The sequence below is a fragment of the Rhododendron vialii genome, chromosome 7a, assembly GCF_030253575.1.
Source record: "Rhododendron vialii isolate Sample 1 chromosome 7a, ASM3025357v1".
NCBI classification, from domain to species: Eukaryota; Viridiplantae; Streptophyta; class Magnoliopsida; order Ericales; family Ericaceae; genus Rhododendron; species Rhododendron vialii.
Genome location: NC_080563.1, coordinates 30,184,011 through 30,205,990, shown reverse-complemented (window position 1 = coordinate 30,205,990; position 21,980 = coordinate 30,184,011). Strand labels below are relative to the sequence as shown.

At 37.6% G+C, this 21,980-nt stretch overlaps 3 protein-coding genes across 10 annotated transcripts in view; 2 read left to right on the top strand and 1 right to left on the bottom strand.

Annotated features, from left to right (window-relative positions):
- The first annotated feature begins 1,917 nt into the window (after positions 1–1,917).
- LOC131332223 (uncharacterized) lies at positions 1,918–11,061 on the top strand. The gene is made up of 10 exons (XM_058366312.1): positions 1,918–2,823; positions 3,572–3,769; positions 5,282–5,632; positions 6,099–6,162; positions 6,914–7,131; positions 7,228–7,341; positions 8,279–8,384; positions 8,698–8,909; positions 9,629–9,732; positions 10,702–11,061. The coding sequence occupies exons 1-10, from the start codon at positions 2,014–2,016 to the stop codon at positions 10,844–10,846; spliced, it is 2,322 nt and encodes a 773-aa protein (XP_058222295.1). The 5' UTR covers positions 1,918–2,013; the 3' UTR covers positions 10,847–11,061.
- Positions 11,062–13,452: 2,391 nt separating this feature from the next.
- LOC131332221 (uncharacterized) lies at positions 13,453–18,156 on the top strand. 3 transcript variants are annotated; one of them, XM_058366311.1, is made up of 4 exons: positions 13,465–13,827; positions 14,905–14,984; positions 16,507–17,810; positions 17,885–18,156. In XM_058366311.1, exon 3 carries the CDS (start codon positions 16,527–16,529, stop codon positions 17,796–17,798), a length of 1,272 nt encoding a protein of 423 aa, XP_058222294.1. In that variant the 5' UTR covers positions 13,465–13,827; positions 14,905–14,984; positions 16,507–16,526; the 3' UTR covers positions 17,799–17,810; positions 17,885–18,156. The 3 variants fall into 3 exon arrangements, with proteins under 3 accessions (XP_058222293.1, XP_058222294.1, XP_058222292.1); XM_058366309.1 differs by lacking the exon at positions 14,905–14,984 and having other exon boundaries at positions 13,466–13,827; positions 16,495–17,810; XM_058366310.1 differs by lacking the exon at positions 14,905–14,984 and having other exon boundaries at positions 13,453–13,827; positions 16,495–18,156.
- A 458-nt stretch (positions 18,157–18,614) lies between these two features.
- Positions 18,615–21,980, bottom strand: part of LOC131332220 (uncharacterized) — a 39,525-nt gene continuing 36,159 nt past the window's right edge. For all 6 annotated transcript variants that reach the window (XM_058366304.1, XM_058366308.1, XM_058366303.1 and 3 more), the window contains 4 exons: positions 21,183–21,351; positions 19,748–19,987; positions 19,138–19,272; positions 18,615–19,011 (listed from right to left, as the gene is read on the bottom strand). In XM_058366304.1, coding sequence (XP_058222287.1) covers positions 18,877–19,011; positions 19,138–19,272; positions 19,748–19,987; positions 21,183–21,351 — 679 coding nt within the window. In that variant the 3' untranslated portion in view covers positions 18,615–18,876. The remainder of the gene's footprint in view (positions 19,012–19,137; positions 19,273–19,747; positions 19,988–21,182; positions 21,352–21,980) is intronic.

Below are 21,980 nucleotides of genomic sequence, written 5' to 3'. Positions count from 1 at the left end.
AAAAAATTTGATGTTTTTGACAAAAATTATTTCTTTGAATAAAAGACAATTCCAGTGACAGTTCCTTGCGGATAGAATCACACAAACAATAAAAGCAAAAGGAAACAATAGAATTTAGTACATCTTTTCCTTTGAATAAAAGACAACTCAAGACTGACAGTTCCTTTAGATATCTTTTTCTTTATTGGCAGGGCAACAAAATTCAGATATAATAAATATTAGTACATTTCACTATGTGCATCTAATACAATGGTAAGAAGACCTACTGCACGCGAATGAGACAAGTAAAATATCCAAATCAAATGAAGGATACATATTAGATATCTTATAACTACAGTCTTTCCCTCTTCTTCTTTTTTTTTTTTTTTTTAAATCTAGTTTCATCACCATTGCGCCATTTAGATTCAAGAATGCTACACTTTTGTAGTTATTGGGAGAATCCAAGTACACCGCAAAGATTCAGAAAACAACCCCTTCTTTTTTTAAGTTATCGTGACTCGGGAAGAGAGGAGGTCTAGGAACTCAATATCATGAACATTTTGTACAACATGCATATGCGGCAGTGTCTCATTAGTAAATGAAAACTAGCAATCCATCTAGTTGCCAATGAAACACTTTCACATAGACATGTGTTGTATCAAAATGTCGTGAATGTTGTAATCGTAGACTTTCTTTCTGGAGAATCCAAGTTTCTGGGGGTCAGAGTTATGTAAAAGATTCTTGATGTATTTGTGGCTGCATTGTTTAGTTGGACACATACCAATGGGACGTTCTATCGGAATTGGCTCTGTATTTTAATCTATCACCTTTGACTATGAACTTCCGGTTATGATATCATGTTCATGTCATTACGTACAAATTTTAAGAACTAAGATCTCATGAGAATTTTCACCAAGAAAAAACACTATGATTCCGCCTTCCAATATTGTGGTGTTGATTCAGAATTTTTTGACACATAGGGACTCCTTCCTTTCGTGTGAATTTAATTTTGTAAAACAATGATCGTAATCGGGTAATGCATATTAGCGCAAGAAAAGCCATTTCCAGTGATATGTCCGACCTGTCTCCATGGGGTTCCTTACTCTCTAATGTTTACGCATCTTTGCCCTCTAGATTTAAATGAAATACTCCAATATCTTTCCCTTTTTCAACTAGGGTACTTAAATCCCCAGCGGTGGAACAGTTGTAGGTGAATTTTATTTTGGGCAAATTATAGTTACCCCCTCTAACTAACCCTCGCGTACACTTACCGCCCTCTAACTTTTTTTTTTTGGCACTTAACCCCCTCAAACTAACTGAAATTCAAATGGTCATAACTTCAGACGGTCATAACTTCTTCGTCCAAAATCGAAAATATGCAAATTATATATCGATTTCGAGGTCTTGAAGTCAGCTTTCTAATGACATCAAAATCACATCACGATTCAAAGCACACAGAAAGTTATGATCAAAAGAGTAAGGGCTGGTAGACAAAAAGACCGTTTTGATCATAACTTTCTGTGTGCTTTGAATTGTAATGTGATTTTGGTGTTATTAGAAAGCTGACTTCAAGACCTCGAAATCGATATATAATTTGCATATTTTCGATTTCGGACGAAGAAGTTATGACCGTTTGAATTTCAGTTAGTTTGAGGGGGTTAAGTGCCAAAAAAAAAGTTAGAGGAGGGTAAGTGTCCACGAGGGTTAGTTAGAGGGGGTAACTATAATTTGCCCTTTTATTTTAACAAAACTGTAAGTTAAATGCTCACCGATCAAATAGTTATTGATGTCTAATCAACTGAGATTTTTGTGTGAAATACACACACATTGAGACGAACAAAATAAACGATTCCGATTAAACAATGAGATCCAAAGTGGGCCCATAGCGGGTGCACAGCTCACAGCCTCAATCAGGCTGAACAAGTATGAGTTCCCTCCATATTCCCCCTGGGCATGAATTATTCAAAATTTCGAAACAGAAAAACCCCACTCCCAAAACAGACCTCTTGACCTCCTCTCACTCCATCTCATCTCATGGCCTCCAACTCCGGGAAACCCAAACCTCCTTTCCTGTGGAAGTTTCCACCTAACCACGACGACGACGAATCGCAAGATCCCAGCTGCTGTCATCTACTACCTCTAACCCAGATTAGCACCAACATCCCACCAATTCTCACTAACCCTAGCTGCTCGCAGTCTTCCAAAAAACCCCTGGATTCCACCATTCATGGCTCATCAACGACACCCAAAGTGAAAGCCTCTATCAGTGGCAAGGAAAACCCTGGATTTAACTCAAAAACCCATTTCACCCCATTGTTAGCCAAACCATCTATCATCTACTCACCCAAAGATTCCGCCGCACGTGCTTCGAATGATGAGGATTATGGATTCGCAGCAGCATACGCTGATTGCGGCTTAGATTCGATAGAGTCGACCGTAGAGGATATTGTCTCTCCTCCTGATACAACTACTACTTCCAAGTGTTTTTCCGAGGGAAAGGGATTGGATCAGAGAGGGGTTTGTTATCCGTCTAATTCTTTGGAGTCCAGGTTACTGAAGTCGATAGTCCGTGATTCTTTTAGTAATGATGAAGAAACTGGTGAAGAGTCGGAAGAGGAGCATTGCACACAGCTTGATGTGTTACTCAAGTTATGTTCTGAGAAAGCAGACGACGATAGATCAAACAGAAGTGAAGATTTTTCTGCTGCGTGTGTTCGCCAACACTGCGGTGTCGGTGATAGTCTAGTGCATTGCCCGCTTTGTGGGGCTGACATATCTTGTTTGAGTGATGAGTTACGACAGGTTCATACTAATGACTGCCTTGACAAGGAGGAGGCTCCCGATGTAATTCTTCTGCTTCAGTTTAAAATTTCTTTATTCTGCTTCGCGTAAAAAATACCTGATTTTCGTGACTCGTTCAATCACTCACAAACATGCAGTATTCCACCAGGATAAATAATTTGGCCCTAGACATTTTTTTGGAACTTGCGTAAAAAGTGTCGTGTGCTAGTATATTTGTATGAAGTGTTGTGCAACTACATAAGTTTAAAATGTTAAATTCATCATAAGTCCATTTTTAGGAGACAAGGGCCTACAAACCATTCATAATTGGCAATAATAGTTTTTTACTATATTGGGTAGCCTGATGTTTAAAATGCTTCATAGGGCATTGCAGGTATATTATTAGAGTTCTACTTGTGGTGTACGTCCTATTACACATGTCGATTGTCAGCACAAATTCTTTACCCTTTATCAAGTGAACTGTCCAACATGGGCATATCACCTACGTTAGCCTGACTTATCCTCGTTATTGGTGAGCCATCCAATGTATGTTAATAAAACCCTTCATTATCAACTACTTCCGATGTGGGACTAAGGTTTACACAGGTAAAAAAAGCATTACTATAGAGTATCCAAGTTTTTGCTTTTACAGATGTGATGGTCCATCATTCCTCCAAATAATACTAGGCCCTTTCACTGTCTCGTGCGTGGAGTTTGGACTTCGTTGGCACTGATGAATTTACGTGTTCCTTCTTATATGTTAAATATATCTGTAGTTCTGTAATGGAGTTCTACCCTCTCTTTCTGGCAGGTGGTTCGTGCCAATAATGATGTACAACCTCATTGCCATGGGCAAGTTGTTAATAAATCTCCTATTAAAGCTTGTCGGCAAAACACCGATGTGCACCCTGTTCTAGAATGGCTACGCAATCTGGGACTTGCTAGATACGAGGAGATTTTCGTTCAGGAAGAAATTGATTGGGACACTTTACAGTGGTTGACAGAAGAGGTATGGTTCAGAAACAAGAAATGACCAAGACTTGTTTACTCAAAGTAGAAACAAAACATTTTAGTTCTTTCGTTGTTTTGTTTTGGTTTTGCATGTAGTGAACAAAAGCAACAGCTGCAAGGGGGAAACATGGCTAGCTCAATTTTGCAAATTTATCATAGGTTCTCCAATTTGCCTATACTAACCTTATGTTAAGCCTTCAATGCTTAATGCACGGTCAAGTTATTTTCAATTGTCAGCAATTTTAGTTCTTAGCACGTGAGGTTGAGTAACAATTTAGACCATCTAGTTTACGGTTTACCTGTTTACCTCATCCTGTGTTAAGTGGATTTGGTTGTTCCACTTTTAGTGCTCAGAACTTTTATATCAATCGTATAAAATGATATGTGGCTATGATACACATTCCTGTAAAAAGATTATACATGTCCTACTGTACAGCCCCACATGCTATGACTATCAACATGCTCTGGGATTGATTGAGCTACCTCAAACGAAAGAAGTGTTGGATGGTGTTGTAGTCAGCTTATTAGATTCTTTGTTTGGCACTTTAACTAATAGCCACACCCATGTTTCAGCCAGCATCTAAGGTTGGTTTTGGGCTAAGAAGCATAGACACTTCTACTGGCCTTATGTATCTGAGCCTAACAAGTGTCACACATTGGTCATGAACACAACACGACATGACACTCCCGAACATGTGTTGGACACACCTAAAGGCTAAATTCATGTTCGGTATTTTGTATATTTCTTTTAGTCGGACACGTTTGTGGACTCTAGGATACATTGGGGATACATTAAGAGGTCAAAATGTAGGTTTTAATAATTGGCTGAGAGTCAATTGCCATTTATGTTTTGTTCATAAATACTTGCATAGTGACTATTGAGTTGTATCTTCCTAATGTTAACACTATGTTTGGTTTATCTCAGTTTGATAGTGATAATGTTTTCAACTTTTTTATGAAATCCTAAGATATAGGTAGAATATTAATAAACTCCCTCCGTCCCAAAATGGATGACCATTTTAGGAATTCTAAAGAATTTAAGATATACAATCATTACTATCTTAAAATTATAACTATCCCAAAATGTCCATCAATCATTACTCATTTTGTCCTTTTGCTTTGATAGCTTAATTAGTTAAAGAGAAGGGCAGAGTTGGAAGACAATGAATTTGGGACAACAAAAGCATTGAAATTGTCATCCATTTTGGGATGGAGGGAGTACTTCATGTTTGACATGTCCCTAACATGTCCCTGTCCTATTTTTTGGTGGAGAAATGACGAGTTTGCGTCTCCATGTCCTGTGTCCGTACCCGTGCTTAGGTTTTGGGCTGCGGCGGCTGCCTATTCAAATTCTAGGTTGGGCTTGGATTGTCAATGAAGCTAATCAATCCATCCCATATTTCAGGCTTTTTGACGCATTTTGTTGCTGCTGCAGACTTCTATACCCATTAATATTAATGCTTTTGCTACTTTGCAACTTTTACCCCTTAGATTCCTGATTCCTGTGCAGGATCTCTTCAGCATGGGTGTTACTGCACTTGGTCCTCGGAAAAAGATTGTTCATGCTCTCAGTGAACTTAGGAAACAAAGTACCAACACAGCAGAGATAAGAACTGATGCCTGTAGAGATGCAATTGATGAGACTAGTAGACCAGCTGTGAACAAGTTGATTACCGATTTTTTTCCTGGTTCTGTTGGTCACAGGAGAAAGGATTGCACTTCTTCTAGCGAACGACGTGAGGTTGAAAGAAGTCCCTCAAATGCTGGGCGTAAGCATAAAGTCGTTAAAAAAAATATCATGCATAAGAAACTAAGGGACATTCCCCAGTGGTGCCAAGTACCAGGAACTCCATTTCGAGTGGTAAGTTTTTTTTTGTCCATCTATAATACTTGCCATTTAATTTGTTTGTCTGGTGGTAATTGTAATCAAAACTGCTATTATGATTCTCTCTTTGTCTCACCAAATGCGCCTGCTTACCCTTGAGAAGTGCTAAAGCTGATAAAAGTGTGCTGGATTACTTATAGGTCATTACATTTCCTATATTCTTGTTTTCCAAAGGCTTCCTTCGGGTAGCTTATTTCATATTTGGCTTCTATAATAAATGTACGTGGCATTATGATACATAATGGCATGAGTTTGAACCAATGTGTACAAAGGTGGCTTTGTACAATCTTCCACTGGTTGCCGTTGGGGTTCATCAAATTTGCAGGGATGCATGGAATTGACAAGGAAAATTACTTGTTTTCCACTTCTTCCTTGTGCGTTATTTTTTATCTGCCTTTTGTCTCTCATGATGCATTTCCATTTTTCTTAAATTTCTGTGCAGGATGCATTCAAATATCTTAGAAGAGATTGTTCGCATTGGTTTCTCACTCACTTTCATATAGACCGTGAGTCCACTTTTACTCATTAGTATTTTAGCTGTATTATTTGGTGCCATGCAAAAGGCATTGTAGTTACAGGGACATGTACTTCTGAATTATGTTAGTTGCTTATTAACGTACATTTATGAGTCAACCCAGTTACATCTTGTTTTTCCTTGACTACCATCTTATTGTTTGATGCATTTATTCTTTCTGTTTTCTTGTTGGTTTACATAATACATGGGATTATATCTAGCAGATGAGTTATGTCTTGAACTATACTTTTTAATATTTGAATGCATTGACTTTGGTAGAACAATATTATGATCTGAGGCATTGGTTGGAGAAGACTACTGATCATAGACTTGCAATACCATGTCTTGTTATCCTTGGGCTAGGGTTTAATAAGAGTCACATGTGCACAGAGCCTCTGAAATTCGAACAGAAAGTTTAAGATGCGGCTATATGAAACCAATTAGAGATGAATTGCATTGCCATAAACTACCTGCTCAACTCTCAGATTGCTACTGAGGTCGCAAAGAATTGAGATTCCTCATGTAATAAAATATTAACCTATGTGGGTTCCACTGGCTGCTGGTTATAGTCTGCTAGTCTCGCTTTTGTAGTCACCGTCAAACCCATAATGAAGGTCTAGGACCACCACCAATAGCCACCTGTTGTAATCCACATTCACCTGTCAACTCTATTGTCTTTGCTTTGTCTATAACACCATCATCCCCAGCAAATCCAAAGCTTTTGTTTCCATTTGTTTTTGCAGATTATCAAGGTCTCTCTAGGTCTTTTTCTCATGGGAAGATTTATTGCTCACTTATCACAGCAAGGCTAGTAAATATGAAAATTGGGATTCCCTGGGACAAATTAGAAGTTTTACCAATCAACCAGAAGATCAGTATTTCTGGCATTGATGTGACATGCTTTGATGCAAACCACTGCCCAGGTTCCATACTCATACTATTTGAATCACCCAGTGGCAAGGTGTGTTTGGAATTGACTTGAAACAATGTACGGTTGTTTTGCTTGTATATTCATCTTCATTCTGAAATTGATTTGTTTCCTATTTTACATGGCCAGGCTGTTTTACACACGGGAGATTTTCGGTTCTGTGAGAACATGACAAAGATCTCTGTTCTGCAGACTAGTCGTGTCCAAACCCTCATACTTGATACTACCTACTGTAACCCCCAGGTAAATTTATGGTGACAGTTTATTGAAGAGTTGGTTCTCATTCTTGGACTTGGGGAGCAAACTGCATCTACTTGCTAGAAAAATTTCCCATTTTTGCGTGTGAAGTAGCTTATTTGCTTCTCACTGAACATGGTGGTGTCCTTGGATAGAACTTGTTTCAAAGTCCATCAACCAACATTCAAACCTTGTTCCGTTTTTGTTTTCGTGCTGAGTAGCCCAAACCTTACTTGAAGAGATGACATTGCAGCATAAACTAGTAGCTGTTTCTCTAGTTACTGAGTTTTCCCAGTATCGCAGATCTAAATGTTAGGAGCTTTCTCTGGGACGTGACGATTGTTCATAGAGATCTGTTTGGGGCTGACATTACAAAGTTTTCTTGACTATTGAGTTGTGCTCAGTTAATGGCAACTGTGCAATTGACTGAGACTTCGGGTTTTATAGTGAGGCATGGGTTTTGGCCTTTTGTTGGGGTACCAAATTAAGGTGGATAATCTCATAGTTCATGTGCTAAAGAACTTGTACAATAAGCTATGGGCATACTCTATTCTGCTCCTTATCAAACCGTTAACAAGTGACATTTTCTGTTTTTATTTCACTTGCAGCATAAGCAGTCAATTAGATACATGATTCATCTTTTTCTTTCTCTCAAGTTGTTTATATTAGAAGCCAAGCACACATTCAGTGACTGATACAAAATGAGGCAAGTTAACATGTTGATAAGTTTGTCCGTATGCATCTTGGAATGTGATAAACCTTCTATTGGGTATTGTGAATGTATAGAAGTTGGATAATGGTTCACATGAGTCACTAAATGCATTGGATAATGTTTACATCTTGGAATGTGATAACTTAACCTTCTATTGGGTATTGTGAATGTCTAAAAGTTAGATAATGGTTCACATGAGTCAATATTGAAGTTTGTTCACATCCAATGCAGTACGACTTCCCAAAGCAGGAGGATGTAATTCAGTTCGTCATTGAGGCTATCGAAGCTGAAGCTTTCAACCCCGAAACTCTTTTCTTGATTGGTAGCTACACTGTTGGTAGTGCTCTACTCTCTCTTTCGCTTTCCTCGTGCCAATTCCAATATGCCAATGCGATGAAGAATTTGGCCATTTTTTTAGTGCTCCAATTATTTGAAGTTTTTGTTACAAATCCGAATAAGAAAGAAAGAAAGTGTTTTCTCCATATTTCCTTCATAAGGGGTGTTTTCTGCTGATGAGATTTATTCTTCTGGTGTTCGAATGGAATTCCAGGTTCAAAAGTGTGCATACTACATATAAGGTCATGTCTGATTCTAGCATTTGTATGGCGCATCTCTTCACGTGCCCTTAAAACATTTTTTTTATCTAACAGGAAAGGAAAGGCTGTTTCTAGAGGTGGCTCGTGTTCTCCGTAAAAAAGTCTACGTCCCTGCAGCTAAGCTACGTCTATTGGAATGCTTGGGGCTTTCTGTCGAAGATATGCGGTGGTTCACATTAAATGAAGAGGAGAGCCACATTCATGTTGTGCCTATGTGGACACTAGCGAGCTTCAAAAGATTGAAATGCATATCTAGTCAGTATGCGGTATGGGTGCACATAGTCGTTTCATATAAGTTGTTTCATGAGTTTGAGGTTTCTTGTACGTGACATCGGTTTAGGCTTTTTGACGACTCCGTAATTAGAATTATATGTGGAAGGCCATACTGGCTATGCCAAAAGAACGAGGTTACCTGAATAAAGAGAAGTATTAGGCTATTAGCCAGTGATTTAAGAAGTAAAAACACAATGTGAGGCATTCTTCCCCCCGGTGTGTCAAGTTGTAAAGCCTAAGGCATATGCTTCTCAAGTCCTCGGTTCTATTATTTTAGATAGGTAAACCATATTCAAAGTTTAGGAGACCGAGATCCGCAAAAAAGTAACAAAGAATAACCTTAAGACAAAAAGTGTCAGAATTCATGAACTTGTTGAAATTTTGTGCCTATTGAAGTCTTTAACAAAACCAAGGATTCAAGACCTTTAATTCTTTGAAAACAAAGGACAAATATCATGGGGAAGAACATACTCATACACAGAACTTAGGAGAACCTTTTGTCTTCTGTACCAAAACTTAAACAACCCTTCCATATTTTACAAGCACTTGGGTGAGCCGAAGGATTAAAATTTTAAAATAGCATTAGAAATGGTCCACTTGAACATAAAGGGGGGTAAACAAGAAGAGAGATCCCATTTTATGTTTCACCTTAAGTTTCTTTTCTTTTTTTCCTCTTTTACTGCACTAACTTATGCTTGGCATTGTTGATCAGCGTCGGTTCAGTCTTATAGTTGCTTTCTCCCCAACTGGTTGGACATTCGGCAAAGGAAAGAAGAAGTCTTCAGGAAGAAGGTGGCAGCAGGGTACCATTGTTAGGTAATGTTTTACTAGTTTTTAACAATTTGAGGCCCTTGTAATTTTTTAGAACTACTTCTGTTTCTTCTCAAACCCTCAGCTCTGGTCAAATTATTCTGAAATAATTAGCTGAGGATGGCCCCGGATAGAATCATAGGAAGATACTTGCTTAGTTGCCTTAGTTGCCTACCCAAACTTCTATTTCTTGATGCAATTGCTATTGTCCTAACAAGTTGCTGCACATGTACGTTTAGAATTTATTTCACTTGCTTTCCGGTGAATTGATAAAGTTCTAGTAATCCTTCACTCGGTGGCAATGTTCATCCTCGTTCTTTCTATGATAAGTATGACCGGCAAAGTGCCTTTTATTACTTGATTCCTATTGTGTATATGGTAGTAACAGCATCTTAAAATTGTTGTTCCAATCAAGTCAACTATGCTTGAACTGTAGTTAGTGATGCTGGCACGTTTAGTTTATTTGGCTTTTGGGCAGAGCATTAAAAGTAGAGTATCCGAAGATTATTTGCCATATTGATTATGATTTTTGATTTTTGAAAAGCCAAGCAATTCAAGCATTTGTCCTCATGTTTCGAATAGGTCCAATTATGGTTTATGTTGAATAAATTTGAACTGAACCAATCTAGCATCTACCTGCTCAACCTTCTTTTTTTCGTGTAAAAGCTCATCTTTGTTGGATTTGCCTCAAACTGTTGTAACTGTCAAGTCTAATGCTTCATGCAAATTTCTCAAATCTCAATGCTTTACCTCACTTTGTTTTTTATTGTTGGAACTTGGATGTGAATGTTGGACAATGGACATAGTCACAACAGTACGGTTAACAAAGATAACTGGTTATTTTCCAGATCATAATAGTTGCACAATTCCTTGGCAACTACTATTGTGTGCGTGTAAATTAAAGTTCACATAATTCTGTAGATACTTAGCAAAAGCAAGTGTGACTAGTCGATATGTTGTTTCCCTATTCTCCAGGTATGAAGTTCCATACAGTGAGCATTGCAGTTTTACTGAACTCAAAGAGTTTGTGAAATTTATATCTCCTGAAAACATTGTACCAAGTGTAAACAATGATGGGCCGGAATCTGCCAATGCGATGGTTTCCCTACTATTGTCCTGATGTGTACTGTTAGGCTACTGATGGGAGGTTATCGAAGCCAAGACCAAATTAGAAAGCTTCTGTCTGAGGAAAAATCCACGTCGACGTATTGTACACATGAAATGTACCACACTACAATAGATGTATTTCTGTAGCATTGGCTATGAATTTTTGCGGCGTATGAACTAGTGCATACCAAATAAAGTTGAGTTATACATTCTTGTGGTTGTTTGTTAGTTCTACTTTGTAATTTACTAGTAATTTGCAATGTATTTTTGTGCCTTTTTCCTCATGAAATTTTGAAGTTATGTATTATTCTAGTAGTCACAAAAGCCTTCTTAAGAAAATGTAGTTCAGAGTAGTGCTAAACATGTAAAATAAGAGCATGCGTTGTGTATTACTGTAATAGCTATTTGGCAAGCCCTCATTGTTGAAATTGTCTCATATTGGTTAGTTATCACCTCAAAAATTAGTATATGAACTTGGGTAGCATCTTCCTTCATAGTCAATTGGTTTTAAGTTGGATACTTTAACATCAAATCAGAGTTGAGTCTTTGAAGGTTGTTCTCTTTTGTTGTATCATGGTTGCACTTAGGCCCCGTTCCGGAAAGGAAAATAAGTATTTATTTTTCAAGAAGGCAATTTCAAGCTCAAAAATCATGTGCTTACGCAAATTATTTTCCTATCAATATGAATTTTGTTTGATAGATCTCATTGAGATCTTTAATACGGTGTAATAAAAATTAAAAAATTATTTTTCATTTACATTATTTTTAAGTTTGAAAATGTGAAATAAGTATTTATTTTTTAAGAAGGTGTTTTGGAACGGGGCCTTAATTTTGTTGTGATCCGTATTTCAAAATCCTTTGCTAATCTCTTCAAGTGCGAGTCAGGAGTTGCACGTGTAAGTGAGTGTTGGAATTTGTTTCATATAGGTTAGTTATCATCTAAAAAACAAATACATGGGTTTAGGTGGTCTTTATTTCCATTGTCAATTGATTTTAAGTTAGATGCTTTAACACTCAGTGTTTGCAGTAAGGCTGTTTGGATGCCTATTTTTCACTTTTTCATTTTTTCGTTTTTTGCTTTTGCTTGTATATATGGCTTCCCTCCCAAAATGAATTCTAAGATTGGTAGATTTGAGGGAGCTTTTTGACTTCTTATATTTCATTTTTTCTCATTTTGGTTAACATAAAAGCCTACGTAATATATTCTGTACATATCTCCTAAACACCACTCTTTTTGCAAATATCTCTTAAACACTTTACACATTCAATAATACAATCTGACCCTAATTCAAAAGGCCAAAATTACAAAAAGAAAAATGCAAAAACTAAAAATCATGGGGCTCCCAAACAAGAGTGCAAGGAACCAAACAGGGGGTGGCATTGTGATTTTAAGGAATATAGGGGGGGATAGTGTAACTTCATGTCAATGTAATTTACCCTTTCATTATCAGGTCTTGTCGCTCTCTCTCGAATCTTGATGGATAAGGAAGAAATTGAGATGAAATGTGTCAGCACAGCTACTCCATACCATATGGGAACACACGCGGACGATCCCATGCCAAAAACCAACTGCGCCCTTCGGAAGGTCATATCTATAGATGGATTACTAAGCTACTGGCTAGCATTGTATTTGTTCGATATACGAGATAACAAAAAAAAAAGTTATAAATTATTTTTTTCCCTTTTTCTTGTATAAAACAAGCACAATATTATTTATCTATTTTTTTTCAGAATAGATTCGTCAAACTTGCAAGTTGGGGCAAGAGTTTTTTCCCATTTTTGAAGGAAATACTCCTTTTATGAATTAAAATTTTATATGTGCAAATTAAACTAATTTAAATGAATTCAAAATTGTAAAAAATATATAGGATAAAACCACCCAATAATTCCTTGGAATTTCTTGCCCTCGTAGAGGACCCACATAAATATATGATGTAACTATTTGTTAAGCACCGTTGGCATACAGCAGTAACAGAGTCATGATTTTTGTTCAAAGATCGTTAACTCAAGAAAAATATTTTTATTAAAGAAATGTATATATTATAAAGTGCAGCTTTAGTTACAATACTACTTCCTCCGTTCCACTTTAAATGTTCCTTACAAAAATTCGTAATTTCAAATCCAAAAAATATATATTTCTACATGTTATTATTTTTATTTTTTTACACCAAATTAAAGTGTTTATTGAGTACTTTAATCTGGTGTAAGCAAATAAAAAAAATGTGGAAATATGTTTTTTTGGTTTGAAAATGCACGAATTCTTGTAGAAGACATTTAAATTGGGACGAATAGAGCAGTACATTACGCGAGAATCTTTTTTCGGTCCACAGTTGCATGGCCAATGTTTTGCTCTCTTTTTGTTTTATTGAAAGAAGTTGAGAAAATTTAAACAACAAATGATACCTAACTTTAATTTTTGACTAGATGCAATCAAAGTTATTGAGATTTCGAGGAATTTTTATGCTAGTTATATACAAATAATTACTCCATAACATTACTTTAATAAATTAGGATGGTGCCGGTCCCCTCAGCCCCTATGCAGCTCCGTCACGGTGATTGGTACCTCATGAGCACCCATTAAACTTTCCATTACTACAATGGAGGCACTTTTTGGTTTTTTGTTTTTGTTTTTGTTTTCAGAAGGTGTTTTTGTTTTTGTTGTAATGGCAAACCTCCTGTTTCGGTTGGTTGGGTGATTGAACGAAAATATTGTTGTGAGTTGTTTTCTGCCCTCCCCACCCTCTAGTGACACGATCTTGGGTCCTGCATAATTCACGCTCAGACGAGACCATTAATTAACCAACCAAACATAAATGGCCAAACCCTCAAATCCGATCTTCTTTTCCTATAATTTACTTCCTACAATCCATAACCTTCCTTCCCCTTCTTCATATACACCCATCCCTAACCCATAATTCCCAGATTTTCATTTCTTTTTTCCTAATTTTCTGGTGGAAGAAGAGCCTCTTTTTCTCATGAGATGATTTGCACAAGGTATGGTTCAATGGGTTTCGTGCCATTTCTCTCTCTCTCTCCTCTTCATGTTTTCTTGTTATACCCCATGACACTGTGTCTGTGTTTGATTATTGCAAACTAGAGGTAACCCTCTTTGTAAATTGTTTCCTATTATCTTCCATTCAGTTGGTTTTTTCCTTTTGTCTTTTGTTTTTGGAGTCTTTTTGTTTGGTTGGTTGGAGTCTAATAATGTTCCTGTTCATTTTCTGTTTCTGGGCATTTCAAATGAAACAGTTTTTTGGAAACAGAACGCTCATCATTTTCCCATCTTGTTTTACTGTTGATTGAAAATGGCTTCCTTTCCATTGTTTCTCTTAGAAATTACTTCTTTTTCTGGAAGATTTCCTTGACATCAAGTTTTGAAATCCGTCAAACAAGACTATTGAAAATGTTCTGAAAACAGTAATTATGAACCAATCTCAATTGTTATGACCTGGGTAGGGTGCATTAGGCATATTACGATTTTTTTTTCCTTGCCTTTCGGTATCGGTCCATATGAAAAAAGGAAACGAATTATGGAAACCTTTCTGTTAATCGTTCTTCATCCGGAGGGGTTGGCCTAGTAGTACAGGAGGATGGCAATTTGAAAAAACGTATTGCTTTTGAAATCCTACGCGAAAACTGACAATGATGCTTCAATGTAGTTCTATTGTTTTTTCATAGGATAGAGTTCAGATTCCTAAAGTTCCCTTGATTGTGATTCATAATCATGTTCAAAAGTGTACCTTGTAAACTCAAATCTTTTCACCTTTTATGGTTTTATATTTGGCCCCTCAGTGAACAGATTCGGGGAAAAAAAAAAATATTGCATAGAATGTGGTGGTTTTAAGTTATGCATATTTGTAGTGACATATAAGGCAACAAAGAGACAGATATTGATTTTGATTGTCGTACTAGTTGGTAATTTATTAAGAAATTGATATATAGTAGAATAGAAAGTATCTATGGTGTTTTGAAAGCTTTTCTGGAAAAAATTTATGGGTGTATCAGATGCTTTATTAGAAAATACATTGAGGAAAATTTCGTCCAAAATGTGAATGTTTTGCAAAAATGCAGAGACGCAACCTGGTTAAAGAAATTTGGGAAATTCAGCCCTAAGAATCACTCTGTACAGCAGAAGAGTTTGTTTGAACTTACTTTTTCTTCTTATTTTCTTGCCCGATCCCAGTTTTTTGCTTTCTTCTTTTGGTATTTTATTTTATGGTTTTTGATTTCTTCTTCTTTTGATTGTGATTTTGGTAATTATTTGCACATAACAGAAGGGCACAAAACGCACATGAAAGTATTAAGAGCATCTCCAGCCTTCACCCATATTTTTTCTCAAATTTGAGTCAAATTTTGGGTAAAAACTCATTTTGGGTAGACACATCTCCAACCATCAAACCCAAATTTTACACATCTCCCTCTCTCTCTCTCTCTCTAACTAGCCGTTGGAGAAATAGGTCAAGGCAAAAATTGTCTCAGATTTGGAGAAAAAAATGGGTAAAACCCAAAATGGGTTTGGGTCAAAGATTGGAGAGAGATTTTTGTAGTTTTTGTCCCATTTTTAAATTTGAGTCTTAAAATGGGTCAAGGCTGGAGATGCTCTTAGACCCAAACCCTTCCCCATTTTGGGTTTTACCCATTTTTTTCCCTAAATCTGAGACAATTTTTGCCTTGACCTATTTCTCCAACGGCTAGTTAGAGAGAGAGAAAGAGGGAGATGCGTAAAATTTGGGTTTGATGGTTGGAGATGTGTCTACCCAAAATGGGTTTTTACCCAAAATTTGACTCAAATTTGAGAAAAAATATGGGTGAAGGCTGGAGATGCTCTTAGAGAACCAAAATATGTAAGGAAAACACACCAAGGTTTGATCTGCCTAATTGGGGAAATTGGTTTTTGATGATTCCTACTTGTATGTCTTCAAGAATCATTTCCCATTTGCCGAGCCAAAAAACGAATCATTTCCCATTTTATGAGGAACTTTTTTTAAATTTGGGAGACTAGAATTTTAGTTGGAGTTTTGCAGGGCTCTTGTCATCATACGTAGAAAGAACTTCTGCTGCAAAAGGAACTATGAAAGAACTCTTTTAGTCAAACATAATCTGCCAATGCTTTCAGAAGCAAAAACATGTTAAGATTAGTTACACGAAGTAATCCGCCCAATCCATTAGGAATGGCCTGTATTCTCCAGTCGATGCTTTGGTAATTCCTTGAACGTCTCCTTCAATTTAATGTCTCCTTGGACCATATTGTGATGACAAGCACCACTCTTAGTTTGCAGTTTTTTGCGTCTATTCCAAGCACAATTTATCCTTTCACCTTGCATGCCTATATTTTACCTACCTTATATTTTAGCTTATCAGATATAGATTTTACGTGTATAAGACTACACAATAGCCATCCCTCTTGTTGAAAGTGATGCTTAGGTGGTGCAACGCGACCCATGAACGGACTTAGTGTTGGTGGAATATCGGATCGGATTAAAGCCTACAAAGAGATCGAATTGAACCTTATGTTGGTTGATGCATGATGCTAATAAGTAAAAATAAGAGGCATCGGGTAAATAGTGAAGCAATATTGACTTTTCAATTCATTAGGAGTTGAATCATCTCTCTCTCTCTCTCTCAGAGTTTAGCTCCATGTACTATGGATTCTGGATGCAGGGTCTTCTGAACTAATTCCTAGATATTGATGCATGGCAACACGAGCAAAAGATCAGCATGGTCCCGGGAAGGAGAAGAGGGGAACATCTCCTTCATATCCGCGGCACACTGATACCGCCACAAACAGTAGAAGAAGCCCCAGTGCACCTTCCCCAAGCCGCCCTCCTGATCAAAAACACGCGCCTTTAACAACTACATCCGAGAAACGTATACCAAACTACTTGAAGCCTACTGTGAGCTCAGCTCCTAACCCTTCTACTCAAGGCAAGACACAAACCACCTCCAACAACACTGCCCAGAAACCTGCTCTCAACAGAAGAAGGTCCTTTGACAAGCCTCCGTCACCTAACTCTGGTTTGCAGAAATCTCACACCATGGTTCATCCCAAGGACAAAACTGTGGTCCGGTCCTCATCTAACATTGTGCCAAAAACAAGCTCCTCTGTGTCAAAACCCCACCAGGATAGGTTTTTGAAAGCACATAGGGATGCGGGGAAATCTCATGCGTTATCTTCTGTCAATAAGAAGACGACCGCTGTCAAGAAGCAAAATGTCGATGCTACTGCTAGCGCTGCTACTCTGCCAACCAAAGCTAGTAGTTTGCCAGATTTAACAGCAGACACTGCTCCACTGGTTGAATGTCATAAAGAGGAACAAGAATCATCTGTCACTGATGTCGAAGAAGAGAGAGAACTACAGGCTGAGGAGAGCAAAAGTGAATTGCCACCTCATGTTCCGATACTGGAAGAAGATCAAAAGGAGGATATAAAGGCCGACACTGGAGGAAGTTCACAAGTCAGGGCAGCTGAAACGGTGAAAAATCAAAACCAGGAAATTAAGACATTTGAGCCTTCAAATGTTTTAGAAAATCAAAATGAATCTCTGGATGTCCACGTGGAAGGAGCTGAAGATGGCGAAGAAATTGTTGAAGAAACCAGAAAAGATGAAAGTCATGAGAGTCTCCGAGAAGAGAGAGTTGATGGTGATGACAAGGAAGGAGAAGAGAGCGCAACTGAAAATTCCAAAGACAAGTCCTTGGACAAGAAGGAGGAGGTTGGTGAAGGAAGCCAAACGGAGTGCAAAGAAAGAGAGAAGGTGGTAGATACTGTGACAGAAACAAAGACACAGATGGAAAATACAGCAGGGAAGCAGCAACAGCAGCGGCAAGGGAAGAAGGAGACTCAGGCGTACAACGATGTGATAGAGGAGACAGCCAGTAAGCTTCGAGAGAAGAGGAAGAACAAGGTGAAAGCTCTGGTTGGAGCCTTTGAAACTGTCATATCCTTGCAAGAGCCAGAGGCTTGATATGCAATGGAGGTGAGATCAGCTTATTCTGGACAATTCGCTTGACCGTAAATATCATCATTATGACATCTAAAATGTGCTTACAGGGTATGAAGACAATAAAATTGGAGTTGATGGCAGCTATTTTGAAGGAGATGCTTCTTTACATATCATTATCATGAAGTGGGATGATGCCGGCGCCATTGTGCTTTTCACTTTCTGTAACAGATTTATTTGTAGTGAACATTTTCAACACTTCAAGTGTAATTATATGATACTTTTAGATAATTGTTTGCGTCTTAGTTCTGAAAATCAATACATAGTAATTGTTTTTGCCCTTATTATATAGTAGATGACGGGAAATTTGAATTTCAGTAAACATGACTACCATTTTTTTTTTCCCTTTGCTGTTTCCTTGCAAATTCGCGAATAGTAGAAATCAATCTACTCCTACTTAAAAAGACAGAAGCAACCAGTGTTTCCTTTTGTTGTTCCGGAAATAATCAATAATGGAGAGTGAAGTTTCAGAGGCCACGCGGATTAAAAAAAAAAAAAAAAGTTTCAGAGGCCACAAACCTGCTAATATTCCTCTCTTTCGCAATGAACCTGTTTGAGGCAGTTTCCAGAGACTAAACTTTTCTGACAGTGTGCGATGTGGATGCCTGTGTTTCTATCAAAGAGCAGGTCATGGAAAACAAAGAAAAGAAACTTTGCTGCCATAACAAAAACCTAGCGCATGCACACATACATACATACAGAGAGAGAGAGGGTAGGTTTGAACTTCTTGAACCCTCTTTTTATGAACAAATTAAGAAATAAAAGAATTTACAGATTGCCTTTGGGAACCAACCAGCTCAATGCATGCAAGAAATTACTCTGTAATTGTACAACACCATACCCTACCAAAGAAATATCTACCTTCGTTATCAACAATAAATATTGTCGATTAACTCTAGGCTAGAAAGTATAGCACCAGTTCTTACAGCATGTATTTTGCCCGTAGATTTGATGACACTGAATTCTCTTGTACCAAAACAAAAATACCCGTTCCAAAATGATCTCATTTAAGACATAGGAGTCTCCTGCACCGAAACAAACACTATTCCCGCTGCTCCTCTATTATCCGAGTCACGACACCAACAGCAATTGTTCTTCCAAAGGCCCTTAGGAACACCCTCCCAAGAGCTTTACATGTCGAGAACTCTTCTACGCAAACTGCTTCTTGAAGAGCCACCTGAAATAAGAGACATAAAACGACTATATCAATTTGAGGAATTCAACATAATTTTGAGGAATATAAGCCTTCATGTATTGCTAGCGACCAATTTGAGGAATTCAACCTAATTTCCATTTAACAAACCTCAACAACCGCACTCTGCTTGGCTAATAAGCATCGTGGTGCCTTCTTCGTCACCTTCCCGGTTCTTGAATCAAGCAATGACAATATCTTTACAACTCTTGCAGCCTCCCTGGCGTGGTGTATATGAAATTCCAACTTCTCATTGCCAAGCAAAAGAATAAGTGAATAAGTGTATTGGTTAGAAACCAAACTCTCACAACTAAAACATACATTTTTCCTGCCGAGCAAAAAAAAAAAAACATTTTTCCTTCACGTGGAATACAGATGCCTATAAGGATCAGAATTATGTTTCAATATATTGGTTCGGTTAGCTAGAAAAGGAAAAGTTCTTGAAACTTTCCGATTTTTTCAATTTTTTTTCCCCTAAAACATAGTCAAAGATAATGGAAACATTAAAACATATGGAAATGTATGAAAATATCATTGTTGGACGTTTCTATTAAATGTTGAAACAGCTCAATATTCCATATGTTCCGTTGTGTTTTAGTATGCATTGGCTGAAACGTTGCATTTCCGAAAGCGAACCAATGTTCCATTTTGGTCTCCTATAAAACAGACACATATAGAAACATTTCAGCTGTAAAGGAAACGAAAATTTGTTCCTCGTTACCTGGAACCCTATTAAAATTGGGGTTGCAACATCCAAAGTGAGAATCTTCAGTTCCAAATGCTTTGCCACTGCAACTGGAAAATCGGGGTGACATAGCACACCCCCAGCCATCACTTGACTTGCATCAGTGCCGAGCAAACAAACGGCCACATTGTCTCCAGCTCTTGCAATGGTACAAGACTGAGAGTCACGTTCCAAGGAACGCACCGTACCTATGTCTCCTGATGGCATGACTAGAACCTACAATATAAAATCAACAGACATCCGTTGCGATTCAAACCATGACTTCAACGAGTTATAGAAGTAGAAGTCTTAAGTTTCTAAATTTGGTGTTTTATGCAGTACCATAGTCAAAACAAATAGGAATCCGAGAAACAAGTCAAAGTGTGTTTCCAAATTCCAGGATAACATGTCATAGAGAAATAACTTTTTTAAACCTCCTTTGTACTTCAAATCCCACAAGAAAGCCTCATTCACAGTCATCTTAACTCCTACGTGCATAGGGGTGGAAAATTTTGACATTACATGTTAACACGGCTCAAACAAAACAAAGTTAACCCTATGGGTCGATTACTTTTTGACACGAACAAACATGTGACCTGACCCGGTAACTCATAACTTCAAGGAGACAAATTTGGGATCAACTTGCATATTGGATTCAGGTTGGACTCACGTATCTGAAATGGATCAGGATAACAGATTACTTCTGGGTAACGTTAACCCGAATTGTACACGATTGATCCACTTCGAAGTTCACTTCTTCGAAAAAGATAGTTTTTCATTGTCTTTTAGTGTCTTTAGGCTTGTATTATCTAGATTTTTTTTTAACTTCAGTTCATATTTTTATATTTTCCAGATTCCTCCTGTTGACGAATTTTTAATCCTGAATATTTTGACGAAAAACTAAAAATAAATCACGAAACCTGAGTAGCATCCATTCTTTAGAAAAACACTACTTTTGTCCAAACACACCCCAAATGACATGACTCGAACAAAATATGACAGGATGCCCGCCCCAACACATGCATGCGCGCGCGCGCGCGTGTGAGAGAGAGAGAGAGAGAGAGAGAGAGAGAGAGAGAGAGAGAGAGAGAGAGTTGAAACGATGAAGTTAAAACGCAATCATGAAACAATTACGAGTCATTTCCTCATGGGTAACAACATTAAGCTTTCGAAGGTTTCGAAAACATTTGCTTCAAAATTCAAGGATGCAAACCAGAATTCAGTCTCTCAAGGACATGATATATTAGCTGAAAAATGGCATACAAAAACTACTTTATTTCCAATTAAGAATCAAATTCAAGATAGAGAATGGTGAATTAAATATATATGAAGGCATAACACTCCACCTTCCAACCAAAAGGAGGGAAAAGATTCACAGAGCTAATTAAAACTGAATCGTCAACAACCTAAAATAACAAGAAGACTTCTATACCTTAGATCCATTTCGAAGCGCTCCAGCTTCCAATTTCCCACATGCTGACACCAGCCCTTGCGGTGGCAGTTTGATAACATCACATATGGGCATCACTAGAGGCTTTGAATAATCTCTAGCAGGTGGCCGGAGAGAATCTATTGCACCCAACAGTGAGGGTCCCTTATACCTGCAATTTTAAATCAGACGGATTTTGAACTTCATCAAATCCAGACAATAAAATTCAGGATAATATCATACTAGTGACTTCAAAAGAAAGAAATAACCAATTGAAGTATCCAGAAATTCAAGCAAAACATAAATTTCATGCAAGCTAGCAATGTCACCTACTAAGTCAGTAGGCTCACTTGATTAAAAAGTAACCTTTTCCTTGGTTAAAAGCATAGTTTGCATAAGGCAATGTCACGTGAACTCTTCAAAATAAATCAGGTACCAACATTGGACACTTGACAGACCAAAGAGGGCTAGGACATGCGCCCAATACTACCGATCAGACACAAGTCACAAAATTTAAATAGCCCTGTAATTTAAACTTTATTTTATTGCATAATCGCCACAAAACCCCAAAAAAAAAAGTGCATTTTCTGACACATTACAAAGCATCAATTTGGACTATAAACTAGTTTAAAATTTAAACACTACAATTGATGTAGGACAGAATTGAAATAAGGACGACAAAAACAGAGAACAGCGGCTGTTTCAAAGCTGTGAACAGAAGATAGAGAAGAGAAGTCTAGGCCTCACACCTAGAAACCATTAGGCATCACACCTAGGGCCTCCCAAAGAATAGGATTGCAT

What these genes read in the sequence shown, in the direction of transcription:
- LOC131332221 (XM_058366310.1), top strand. Translation starts at nt 16,527, where the DNA reads ATGGCAACACGAGCAAAAGATCAGCATGGTCCCGGGAAGGAGAAGAGG.
- LOC131332223 (XM_058366312.1), top strand. Translation starts at nt 2,014, where the DNA reads ATGGCCTCCAACTCCGGGAAACCCAAACCTCCTTTCCTGTGGAAGTTT. An exon ending in TTGAATCACCCAGTGGCAAG is followed by an intron (nt 7,132 to 7,227) that starts GTGTGTTTGGAA and finishes TTACATGGCCAG; the next exon opens with GCTGTTTTACACACGGGAGA. An exon ending in CTACCTACTGTAACCCCCAG is followed by an intron (nt 7,342 to 8,278) that starts GTAAATTTATGG and finishes CATCCAATGCAG; the next exon opens with TACGACTTCCCAAAGCAGGA.